This window comes from Mustelus asterias, chromosome 14, assembly GCF_964213995.1.
Source record: "Mustelus asterias chromosome 14, sMusAst1.hap1.1, whole genome shotgun sequence".
Taxonomy (NCBI): Eukaryota; Metazoa; Chordata; class Chondrichthyes; order Carcharhiniformes; family Triakidae; genus Mustelus; species Mustelus asterias.
Genome location: NC_135814.1, coordinates 55,181,167 through 55,193,971, shown reverse-complemented (window position 1 = coordinate 55,193,971; position 12,805 = coordinate 55,181,167). Strand labels below are relative to the sequence as shown.

General features: G+C 39.1%; 1 protein-coding gene across 1 annotated transcript in view; it reads left to right on the top strand.

The window, feature by feature from the left end:
- dnah9l (dynein, axonemal, heavy polypeptide 9 like) overlaps positions 1-12,805 on the top strand; it is a 509,143-nt gene that overhangs the window by 477,621 nt on the left and 18,717 nt on the right. Inside the window, exons 74-78 of the mRNA XM_078227708.1 lie at positions 497-724; positions 2,442-2,633; positions 4,742-4,861; positions 10,774-11,016; positions 11,536-11,718. Coding sequence (XP_078083834.1) covers positions 497-724; positions 2,442-2,633; positions 4,742-4,861; positions 10,774-11,016; positions 11,536-11,718 — 966 coding nt within the window. The remainder of the gene's footprint in view (positions 1-496; positions 725-2,441; positions 2,634-4,741; positions 4,862-10,773; positions 11,017-11,535; positions 11,719-12,805) is intronic.

The window sequence follows — 12,805 nt, the reverse complement described above, 5'->3', positions numbered from 1 at the left end:
CAATAAATACCACCCTGTTCATTCATATGCTTTTGCATTTTGTAATTGAGTGCATTCATTGTATTTTTCCCAAACTGCGTTACCTCATACTTAGCCAAATTAAATTATAGTTGCCCCAGTCAGTCGATTTTGCTAATCCCGGTTTATATCTCCCTAAAGTGTTTTATAGTCCTCTTCACCATCTGGTTTGAATGCTTTATGCACCTACACAATTCTGACTCCAATTTTTTGGAAGGTTGACCTTTATTCTTTATTTCTTGTTTTCTCATTTTACTTTAGAGAATGAGTAATTTGAATTTCAATACTTTAATAAACTTAATTTATAGGTATTAACTTGATCTGTTCTTTTTTCTGTCTTCCAAGGATCTCGTGTTCAAGAAATAGAAGCAAAGTTTTAGATATTACCAAATGATGTACAAAATTAAATAGATTTGTATATAATATGTCTGAATGTAACAGTTTTTAATGACAAAAAATGTGTTCAAATGCCCTGCAGAATATTCACTTAGTAGCTAAATGGCTCAGCAATTTAGAACAACTTTTTGAGAGGTACAGTGAAGGATCTCATCCAGACTACCGAGTGTTCATGAGTGCAGAATCTGCTCCAACTCCTGAAGAGCACATTATTCCGCAAGGAATCCTTGAGAACTCAGTTAAAATCACCAATGAACCACCAACTGGTATGCTAGCTAATCTCCATGCAGCTCTGGATAATTTTGATCAGGTATGGATAACATGTCAATATTTTGGCAGACTGTGAGGAGTACTTGCAACTTAAATATTCTGTGCATGGGCAGAAGAAAGAATGGGGAACTGGGAACAGTGATTTTAATCACAAGAATGGTTGAGTCATATTAATAAAAGGATTCTATGATTGGTGATGTGTTTTGGCTGTGGGAGAAGGAAAATGCTGGCCATGCATTTGTTTCTTCCTCAATTTGAGGCTTTATGTTTACACTGGTCTTTAAAGTGAGATCTTTTTTAACTCTTGATCAATAAGTCCACTCCAAGCTCAAAACACTGCACTATATTTGTAATACACAAAAGTTTAAATGTAGCTTAGTGTCACTAAGGGCAGAATTTTACAATCCCCCCTAAGGTGGGTTCTGAGGTACTTGATCCATATGCCTGAATGTTATGATATTTCAAGTGCTCATCCAAATACTTTTTAAAAGTTATAAGTTTTTCAGCCTCCACTACTTCCCAGGCAATGCATTCCATATTCTCACCACGCTCTGAGTGAAAAGATTTTTCTCAAATCCTTTCTGAATCTCCTTCCCCTCACCCGAAAACTATGCCCCCTCGTGATTGATCCCTCAACCAAGGGGAACAGCTGCTTCCTATTCATCCTGTCCATACCCCTTATAATCTCGTATACCTCAATCATGTCCCCCTCAACCTTCTCTGCTCTAAAGAAAACAATCCAAGCCTATCCAGTCTCTCCTTATAGCTCCCAAGCAACATCCTGATACATCTCCTCCATACCCCTTCTAGTGCAGTCACATCCTATAGTGAGATGACCAGAAATGCACACAGTGCTCCAACTGTGGCCTAACAAACGTTCTGTATGGCTCCAACATGACCTCTTATACTCTATGCCACAACTGATAAAAGCAAGTGTCCCATTTGCCTTAACTATCCTATTCACCTGTTTTGCCACTTTCAGGAATCTGTGAATAAGTACAGCAAGATCCATCTGTTCCTCTGAGCTTCCTAGTGTCCTGCCATTCATTAAATACTCACTTGTCTTGTTACATCTTCTGAAATGCATCAGCTCACAATTATCAGGGTTAAAAACCATCTGCTACTGCTCTGCCTATCTGACCAACCCATCTATATCTTCCTGTAATCTACAAGCTTCTTCACTATTAAGCACCCTACCAATCTTGGTGTCATCTACAAACGTACTTATCATTCCCCCCACATTATTATCTATATCATTTATGTATATATTACGTATATGTAAATTATTTACAAATTTGGAATGTAGGATGTGATGGTCTCGTGCTATAGTTGTGCCAAATGGCAGGTAGTTCTGACCCAAATGACACTGTTAAATGCATGCAGAGCTCTTTACTAATTGCTGATGAGTGAAATGAACACACAAAAACTGCAATTATCTTGTTATTGTGCTTAGTCTGAAAACCTAAAAATCCACATACACTTCTGGATGACATCCGCATTGTGGTATCCATTGTATTTTTAAAGTTTTTTTTCTAGTGAAAGGAGAATTAATACAATATTTAAATTTTAGTGAAGGTGCCAAGGTGTTTATATCATTTGTGAAAATCTGGTTATCTGATCTGCATTGGTTAAGTAAAAATCCAATTGTCTGGATATTTTGGACAAAGCCATGTTATTAAATAAGATTGTTTTCTCTTTTGTGAAAATGATTACATGACTTTTGTTTGTTAAGTACATTTTGTATACGTTCATTGCAGGATATTCTAGACCAATGCTCTCGTGAACATGAATTTAAGACAATACTATTTTCATTATGCTACTTCCATGCCTGTGTTGCGGAACGGCGTAAATTTGGACCTCAGGGCTGGAATAGAAAGTACCCTTTTAATACTGGAGACCTAACCATCTCAGTCCGAGTTTTATTCAGCTATTTAGAAGCTAATGCTCAGGTAATGTGGAGATATATGAAATTATTTTATAAGAATTTTATGTGTACAACATAGAATGAGTATATGCTAGATATAATTATAACTAGGGCCAGAATTTTCTGCCTGTTCTCACTGGCGGGACCTTTTGGTCCTACCAATGGTGAACCCCTGCTGTGGGTTTCCCGGTGGCGGGGTGTACATAAAACGGAAAATCCGTCGCCACGAAACACACAGTGGGAGGCACAGAAAATACCATCCTAGGTAGTTTGACCTAACTTCCAGTAGAAATTAATCAGAGCTATCATAATCTAAATAGCCCAGACCATAACTTTGCGTTCAAGTAAAATGAAATGTCTAGATGGGACCTTGTGCCCCTTGTCTGTCTCAATCTTTCTATCCCTTTCTCTTTCTCCTATACCTCGTCCCTGCCCCCAGCCCATCCTGCACCTTCCCATTCACAGGCTTAACTGGCAATTCTTATTTGAGTATCTCTTGACTCTCAAACAGTTTTAAATGGCTTCCGCTGACTGATTTGAAACTGCAGTTGGATGATTCTGCATTGTTACTGACCACAATTATTATTTCATGAAATGATGTGCTAATGTATGGATGTGTGAAATTCTTCCAATTTCTGATCATAGCTTCAAAAATGTAAGACGTGTTGAAAATGACAAGAGTTGTCAAGCTTCTGACAATCAAAATTGCTTAATCTTGGAATTTTGTATGGGAACCAATTGAATGTGTTGAGAGACAGAGTGAGTGGTACACATTTCCTCTATATTTTCAAAATGTGCTCCCTGTCACATTCCCAAAGAGTATTTTTCTTTGAACTTTCATCTATTGCACAGGAAAGGACTATTTTGTTGAGCAATTAGGATTTATGTAATTATCTTCTAGAAATAAAGAAAATGGTCAAAGTGTTGTGTTTTATTTCATTAACAAGTTTTGTTAAATTCTTTATAAACTCCATGCAGCAGTGTATGAATTAACTTTACTTCATTGATAGCACATTATACTTAATGGCTAGGGCTCAAATATTATGATTAAACCATTAAGATATGGATGGAAGAACAGGCAGGACTACGATACTATGAGCAGACATGTCACCATTATTCTCTAACAGTGATCCAATACTATTACTGAACTGCCAGCCCTCCCTGATTTCTCGATTGCAGTAGTTATGTCTCAGCTGATGGATTTCACTCTGTTGTGCTAGGTGACATTTCCATTCTTTTCAGTCAGCCTGACAACTCCAAGCTGAAATTGATGAATTGGGAACAGTTTTGGCATTTCAGACATACATCTACCAAGATACAGCAAAAATCCATCGAACTGCTGACCTTTATTTGTCATCACTTCAAGCACATTTTACTATTTTTCACAAACTTTGCATTTTGGCTTGGTTTACAAAGCAACTTAGTGAGAAGGATAAAAAGATACATATACATTCCCGAAATGAAACTGAAGATATTTTTTCTAGACCTTGGGTCTTCAAAGGATATCATATGAACTCATCTGATTTCTAACCATCTGGGTTGAGCAACACTGTCCAGCATGAGCATAGTGTTTTTACGATACTGTTTTTTTCCTGATCTACTGATGTGTTAGAATATTGTTCCCATTCCTATGGATAAATAAATATCAAATTAATTAAATGTTTTCTGCAATAACATTTTCCCACAGGCATATGTGGCTGCCTTTTAGAAAGATAAAATTTTCTTTATTGAATCATCCCATAATCAAACAGATGATAAATTGGTGTAAAATTATAAGATCCTATGTTAGTGATGCTGTATTATTCTAATTCATTTAGGAGTGAAAAAGACCTATAATTCACTAAGTCAGTTGTCCATGGGTGAAAGGATATCAAGGGTATATTATTAGTGATGTATTATTATATTTATTCTATAGATTTATATGTTTTGTATCAGAACTGAGGTTGTTGTTAACGGCAACTTTGTTTATTGTTTAGTTGCCTCCCTATTCCTTATTACAACATCATGTTCACTAAGTGAAGTTTATTATGACCACATAAATAAAATATATGTAAAAAGTATTTATTCATGAATATTGAGCTCATTATTCATATTATGTTTTAAATGTGAACTCTAAGTTATTTGGGGTTTTAGGTACCTTGGGAAGACCTGCGTTACCTGTTTGGTGAAATTATGTATGGTGGCCATATTACTGATGACTGGGACAGAAGACTGTGTCGTACTTATCTGGAAGAGCACATGCAACCGAACCAGGTGTTTTGTCTTGGTGGATGTGACTCTCAATAGCATAGGTTGTCTGTCGTTTCAAGTTACTGGAGCTGGGGCTCCCCCTACTGGAGAATTATGTCCAGTTGTTTTGTACAAAATAACACCCAGATAATAATTCTTACAATTTAAAATCAATATTTATGTGCAAACAAATTATTTAGAAAATATTAATGTTTCCATGTTTTCACATTTTATGTAAATTATTAATTCACAAACATATTTTGCTCATCAATCACAGCTGAATAGCTATGGACATTGGTAAGTCAATGAAAAAACAGTAGTAAATCTTGCATTATCGTTCCACTTGATCACTTCTATTTCTCTTCTCCATTTTCTTGCTCTGTCTTTTTCACCTGTGGTTTTCCTCTCACTTTTCCCCCTACTTTTATGTCTTCTCTTCAATTTTTCCCTTTCTCATCAAACCCTACTCTATCCTGGAGTTATAAAAAGCTTGATTATTCTCATTAGTGTGGAGCCTTCCCTAGAACCTTCAGTTAATCAGGCAAATGGTGTTATATCAGGAGCAATATTAGAGGGTCAGACAACATCTGTGGAGAGAGAAAAACAGAGTCAACATTTCAAGTCAATGACCTTTCATTGCAACCAATCTGAAATTTTTATTTTGTTTCTCTCTATTTATATTTCAGATTTCCAGCAACATCAATATTTTACCTTTGTGGAATAAGCGTAGGTAGATTGTTACTTGTAAATTCCAATTGATAACAAATTTTAAATCTTCTATTTTTGCTTCCATCCTTTGCTGCACTTAACTAATTGTCCATTCCTCAGTTTGACATAACAAACCAAAAGCATTTTCATATTTTTATTGATCTAAGGTTTCTTCAATATTGTGTCTTGTTTTGTCTCACAATTATAATCTTTGAATTCATATAAATGTTGTCAAGATCTGAAAGTGCTTTGCAGGACCTTATTCCTGAAATGTAGCAAAAGTCACGTAGGGAAACCAAATTTCCAGTCAGAAGAGAAATAACATGGCCATCCAAGGTAGAGGGTGAAAATAAGACAGCGATTCAACACATCTCTCTCTTTTCACCTCCTGTTGATTAATTGCAGAGCTGAACTGGTGGAAGCCTGGGTATAAATGGCCTGTACACTCTAGAAATGACGAGTAGTGAGGAGGGAACACAGGATGAAGTGAAAGCAATTATAACTATGATGTAAGACAAGACTTGAAATGTTTGAGATTATGGTACTGTACTCCAAATGATAATAAAACCCCTCAACTTCTGCCCCCTTTCTGCCTTTCCATCTTTGGTCTCCTGCAATTTTCTAAACCGTTTCAATACAAACTTGGAGAAACAGTGGGCTGAATGAGGAAGTCCTAAGTTTATTGTTCAAATCGGGTTGTACTAATGAACTGATGGCAGGCCAGGAAACAGGATTTTGCCAGCAGGAATGGGAGCAGCCAATAATGGGTGGTGGGTGCGAAGAAATCCCAGAAGCTGAATCAAAAGCACCATATTTAAATGGATGGCAACACTTGAATCAGGTATCATAAATAGAAGCATTTAGAAGGGAGACTAAAAGAGGGATGGCTGTAGTTAGAGGATGGGTGTCTCCGCTGTTTAATGAAGCCATCCTGGAAGTGTTTGTTACTCCAAGGAATGGAAAGAGGTGCTCTTCACAGTCAACAGGAGAAGGCCAGCAAGCCTCACAAAAAAAGCATAGCTGGAGGCCACAGAGGAAGTCAGCAGCTGCAAGGTGATCACACAAACATAGGTGTAGTGCCCCAACTAATTAAATTTTTTAAAAATCTGATGTTTTGGCTTCGCCTCTCGGCCTTTTGGCTAAGATCAAGTGTAGTATGGATTGGATGCTGCGCTTGGTCGAGGTCATTGGGTTGCATTTAAGCTTCATATTCATATGAAGCAATTTTTAAAAGCGGCATCTCGGCCTTTTGGCTAAGATGCAAATGAGATCAAGCCTTGGAGGAGGAAACCTCTCCCTCCTCCAATCAGCTTGGCTCATGTAGATCAGGCCCAAGACAGGAGTGGAGGCCCTGTCTTGTCAGCTTGGATCGGAAATGTCTCAACTTGTTGAGACTCTGAATTGGACTTGATTTGATTGAATTGGAAAAGTATTTTTTAAAAATCTGATGTGCTTTGGCTGCACTTGGTTGAGGTCATTAGGTTACATTTAAGCTTCATTTGAAGCAATTTTTAAAAGCGGCATCTCGGTCTTTTGGCTAAGATGCAAATGAGATCAAGCCTTGGAGGAGGTGAGTCTGCACCTACTCCAATCAGCTTGGCTCATGTAGATCAGGCCCAAGACAGGAGTGGAGGCCCTGTCTTGTCAGCTTGGATCGGAAATGTCTCAACTTGTTGAGACTCTGAATTGGATTTGATTGAATTGGAAAAGTATTTTTTTTTAAATCTGATATGCGAGAAAAAGTCTTTGGCCCAGACATTGAGCAAGACCAGGCACTCATGTTCACAGCAAAATGCACAGCAGGGTCTTGGTGACTCTTTTTCATTGTGACTTTACAAAGCTTTGGTGTCAGCATCAAAAGGGTTAAAGATCCACCATCTACACTCGAAGCACCCTGATGGGAGCCCATCACTCCTCCACACTTCAGGGCACACCTATCCTTCCCTATGCATCTGCAGGCATCTCAGGTGTAGAGTGAGCTAGAATGATGTGATGCTGTCTCTTCAAATGATAGCTCCTCCTCTGAAGTCACATTCCATTTCTCTAACATCATTGGTGCCTCATCTGTTACTTGACCTGAGAGAGAGATAAGAGTTGTGTTGTGTTTTCCACCAACTCCTTCTGCCTGTCCTTCATCTGGAGGTGCTTGTGTTCATCACTGGCCACCATTGTGTTGCAGGTAGTGTTTGTCATAAGGGCCAGTGGTCACTTCCATGAAGTTACTCATTCTCTATGGACTCATCAACCTGTTTCACCCTCATTGGCAGCCTGTCCTTGTTGAAACCCCTCTTAGTTCCATTGCTTCTTTTTCCATCAGATTCAATGCAGCGAGCAGTGAGACTCTGCATCTAGTTTTTCTCTACTCCCTGGCACTATGAGCTCACTGTTCCTGCAAACACAGACATACGTTGTGTCACTGGTCTCTCATAGCACAGATGCAAGTGGCCCTGTGTGTGCCAAGGTCCTCTATGTTCAGGCACCCAGAGCTATCATCAAATATGCCAGAGTAGAAAGGTGACTCCACTCTGGAGCACCAGCATGATAGATCTAGGAGAGACCTACATTATATCCCATCAAGGGTCTCAGAGGTTGTGGTGTGTTGCAGCACTCCCTTTGGTTCACTGGTCTCTCACTCTCTCTCTCTCTCATCCTCCCTCCCACAGGAGGACTCAGAATCTGAGTGCATGAGACCCATTGCGAATTTACTCACTCAAGTCTGAAAGCCTCCCTATATCCTAACTCTGCAAAGATGAGCTGAGTTTTTCCCTTCTATGCTTTATTGTCCTTCATCCTTTTTTGAAATGCTGCTGCTGTCAATGACTCCCAGCCACCACTCACCTGCCACTGAGCTGTCATCTCCCTATAGCTGGTGAGCTGCTGAAGCTCGCGGATCCTGTGTGCCCATGGTAAAATTTAAAAAGCACCGCAAAAAACTTTATATTGCCTGCCACCATTATTATCCAAGTGTTTGACCCTGCTGCCAGACTGCCTCTGGGAAAATAGACCATCAGGTTTTGTCGCATTTCCCCCCTTCCCCACCCCCCTCACCATTTGACCAACCTCTTGCCTCCAATTCTGTCACCCTCGAAACAGTAAAACTCTCAAAGAACAAAGAACAATACAGCACAGGAACAGGCCCTTCGGCCCTCCAAGCCCGCGCCGCTCCCCGGTCCAGGATTGAATCCTGAATCCAGGATCCCCGCCCAATTTTCCAGCCTATCTACATACTAATATCCTATCCACCGAGCTGTCCCTCACAGCTACGATGCTTTGTTCATTACAACCTATTAACTTACCCCCACCCCCCCATTCCAGACCATGTGATCTCCAGGGAGAGGCGAAAACCCAGAGTGAAAAACCCCAGGGCCAATATGGGGAAAAAAAAATCTGGGAAATTCCTCTCCGACCCCCTGAGGCGATCGAAACGAGTCCAGGAGATCACAATGGCCCCGATCGGAAAATGCTTCCCAACCCTAGTCATTTCCACTTCCACGAACACCATATGAATTCCCTGCCCCCGAGACAGGTTCCCAACTATCCGCAGTCTCACTCTGTACTGGCACCAGCAAGATGATCGTAGAATGAAGCCTTGAAACGAGAAACCAGGAACAATTAGCCCGCGCCGCTCCCTGTTCCAAACTAGACCACTCTTTTGTATCCCTCCATTCCCACTCCGTTCATATAGCTGTCTAGATAAGTCTTAATAGATAAGTCTCCCTAGTATTTAATTTCCATACAGTAACTCTTCGATCTGAATATTGATTTTATGCAACAACTAATATTTATATAGCACCTTTAAAGACCCAAGGCGCTTCACAGGAGCATTATGAACAAAGCATGACAGCTAGCCACATAAGGAGATATAAGGTCAGGTGACCAAAAGCTTAGTCAAAGAAGAAAGTTTAAGGAGTTTCTTAAAGGAGATAAGTGAGATAGAGGGGCAGAGAGGTGTAGTGAGGGAATTCAAGAACTTGGGACCTAGGCAACTGAAGGCACAGCAACCAATAGCACAAGCAGCCAGAATTAGAGGAATGCCAATATCTCAGAGGATTTTGGGGTTGGAGGAGATTACAGAGATTGGAAAGGGTAAGGCCATGGAAGGATTTGACTGTCAATGCCAGTTTTGTATTAGTTTCTTCCATTTACATTTCATTTCATTTCCTTCCAGTTTAAAACTATTTCTGTTGACCTTTTGGGTGGGATTCTGGTCCACCGTTTTGAGTCCCCTTGACCAGTGGGAGCCCTGCGCAGGGGAAGGCCCAAAGTAATTTAAGTACACTCAAGAACTTAACTGTCCATTTCAAGCCTCCCACTTGACTAAGGCCCCCAGAGAATGAACATCTTGTCCTGGAGAGTGGTCGAAGCAGTGGCTGCATCTGGTATGTACTGAAGCTTACCCAAATGGTAAATGCTGGATCCCTGGAGACAGTTAAATAGGGCAGGATGGGAGGTCGCATAGAGGAGATTGCAGAAGAGGGGAGCACAGGGGGTTTGTTGGCTGGCCTTCAGCAGCTTGTTAAACCATGTGCCACCACTAAATTCTGGTGGACTCCGGGATGATTACCTTTAAGTGGTTCATTAATGAGCCGAATGGCATCCCACCACCAGTCGATAGGAATTCCCATGTCAGGTCCAACTTGGGAACAGTTTTCCTGATGTTGGGAATTGGGCACAGTTATTGATTCTCACAACCCCTTCTGCCATCATGTCCACTCCAACGGGCTTCACTAAATTCAACCCTTTGTCTTTTACAGTGCCTTTTCACATCCATAATGAGATCAGCTTTTGTATAGCAACACACATTTTCACCTCTTCAATAACCAAAAAAACCGATTCCAGTCTATTAAACATTTAATTAGCTTATCTGATCTTTACCTCCTGTCTTTATGTTCTACCTTGTTTGGTCAGTACTGCACTTAAAAAGAATCTTTCTTGCTTTTTTTTTCCAAAATCTGATGAAGTCATCAAACCATTGGCTGATTTCCTCATTTAAGATGCTGAATAATCATCACCTCAATCTTTCACCTAATTCAACTACTTCTGTTCCTATTTCAAAATTTTATATGCTCCCTTCAATTTGAAGTTAATAATGATGCATAATACATTTACTATGTGGTTATTTAAATGAGTAAACCTGTTTATACACTAAATTAAGATAGTGAGCATACTCTTAGTAAATAAGGTAAATTGCATTTGATTTTTCACACTAGTTTCTTGTTTTGTTACAGTTTGAAAGAAAAATGGCTTTAGCTCCTGGTTTTGTTGCTCCATCAAATCTTGATTACAATGGTTATCATAGGTACATTGATGAAATGTTACCACCCGAAAGTCCTGTGCATTATGGTCTCCACTCAAATGCAGAGATTGAGTTCCTGACTGTAACTTCAGACAGCCTTCTCCACACATTATTAGAAATGCAGCCCAGAGACTCAATAACTGGTGAAGGAGCAACACAGACTATTGAGGAAAAGGTCAGAAAATTTAAAACTTGTGAACTAACAATTATTTTAAACTACAGGCATACACCTTTTTTAAAATTATTGATTAATTTTATATCAATGAAAATGAAATGTAAAATTACCAAGGAATTAAGCTGTCACTAAAGCTAACATTTGGGGTTTGGAAAAAAAATGGCCAAGTATTTTACATTGGCCTTTGTTGTATTCACAGCAGAATGTTGACTACATGTTTTAATATTCCTATTGCTTTGCTAAATAGCTGAACAACTGATGTTTGTATTGGTTAGAAGAGGTAATCAGATAAGCTGTAGTTCATTCAGCATGAAGCCTCACTGAATTAGACCTTGGTTTCTGTATTCAAAATTTAGTTGGCACAAATCTATTGATATTTTAGTAAGATGCAAGAGAAAAATTCAATCAAAGGAATCTCAAAAAAAAATTTAAATGGCAAAAATAACCAAATAAAATTTTAATTTTGTATAAAATTAAATAAGAGTCATGCTTAACAATCAACTTGTTCTATTTATGAAGGTAAAGACTATCTTGGATGATATATTGGAAAAACTACCAGAGGAATACAATATGGCTGATATAACCTCTAAATCAGCTGAGCGTTCCCCTTACATTCTGGTTTGTTTCCAAGAATGTGAACGAATGAATATCCTAATTCAAGAAGTGAGACATTCATTAAAGGAACTTGATCTAGGGCTAAAGGTAAGACTTTCTTAAAAATTCTATATAAAGAATTTTTTCCTAAATGAATAATGCCAATCAAAAGGCTGCATTGTATTCCATTTTCCTTCTGATTAAACTGAGGCTTTATATAGAATGGGCAGTTCAAAGTCATAAAATCATGCAATACATTTTCTGAATTGCACATCAATGAGTACATTCAGTCCTGAAAGAATACAATAACACCTTCTCAACAAATGATAATACTAAATTATAATATTTTGCTTAGATAATACTGCAGAAGAAAAGCTTGTCTCATTGCATTTCTTTAAGCTTAGTCAATACCTCAGCCAAACAAATATTCACATTTATATTATCAAAAAAAGTGTAAGAAAATTTGTCTCTAGTGGCAAGCTGTGGTGACATTGTAAGAAAATGGTTGGAATTTCACTATACATAGTGAAAATACGTACTGTGGGCATTATTAGCAGAGCCAACATTTGTTATCCACCCCACTGCAATGCCTAGTGTGAGTCACTTGCCTGCTGTGCTCCCTAGTTGCCTTCTCCTGCTGCATTGCTGCAAGCACCATGCAGATGTCCAATGCAGCTTGCAGGTCAGGGCCTTCTCAAAATCTCTCACAGGTAAGCCCTGAGAAGAGTGAAGACAAAGCAGGAAGGGAGCAAATATAGATGGCAGTGGCCTGCAATAGTGTTCTAGAGCCTGGTGGAACCACACAGCTCTTCCCAGCTCCAAATAAAGATATATCTTTTAGATTAACTGCCTTTTCATTAAATGCTTCCAGCAGTCCCTTTAAGGATTAAGTTGCAGTAAATCCATATATTTGAGTGGGACCCTAAAACTGGCGTTAGGACCCCGATTAACATACTTAATGACCTAAGTAAGCATTCAAGGCACTTGGAAGTCATTGTCTTCCAAAATACTGAATAAGAAGTCTCACAACACCAGGTTAAAGTCCAACAGGTTTATTTGGTAGCACAAGCTTTCGGAGTCTCGCTCTGAATTCTGTTGTGTCACAATTCTGTTGTGAGCAGCTCACCTCCAGACTCTCCAAAACCTGTCCACCATCTACAAGGTACAAGCCAGGATTGGGATGGGGTATTCAGGA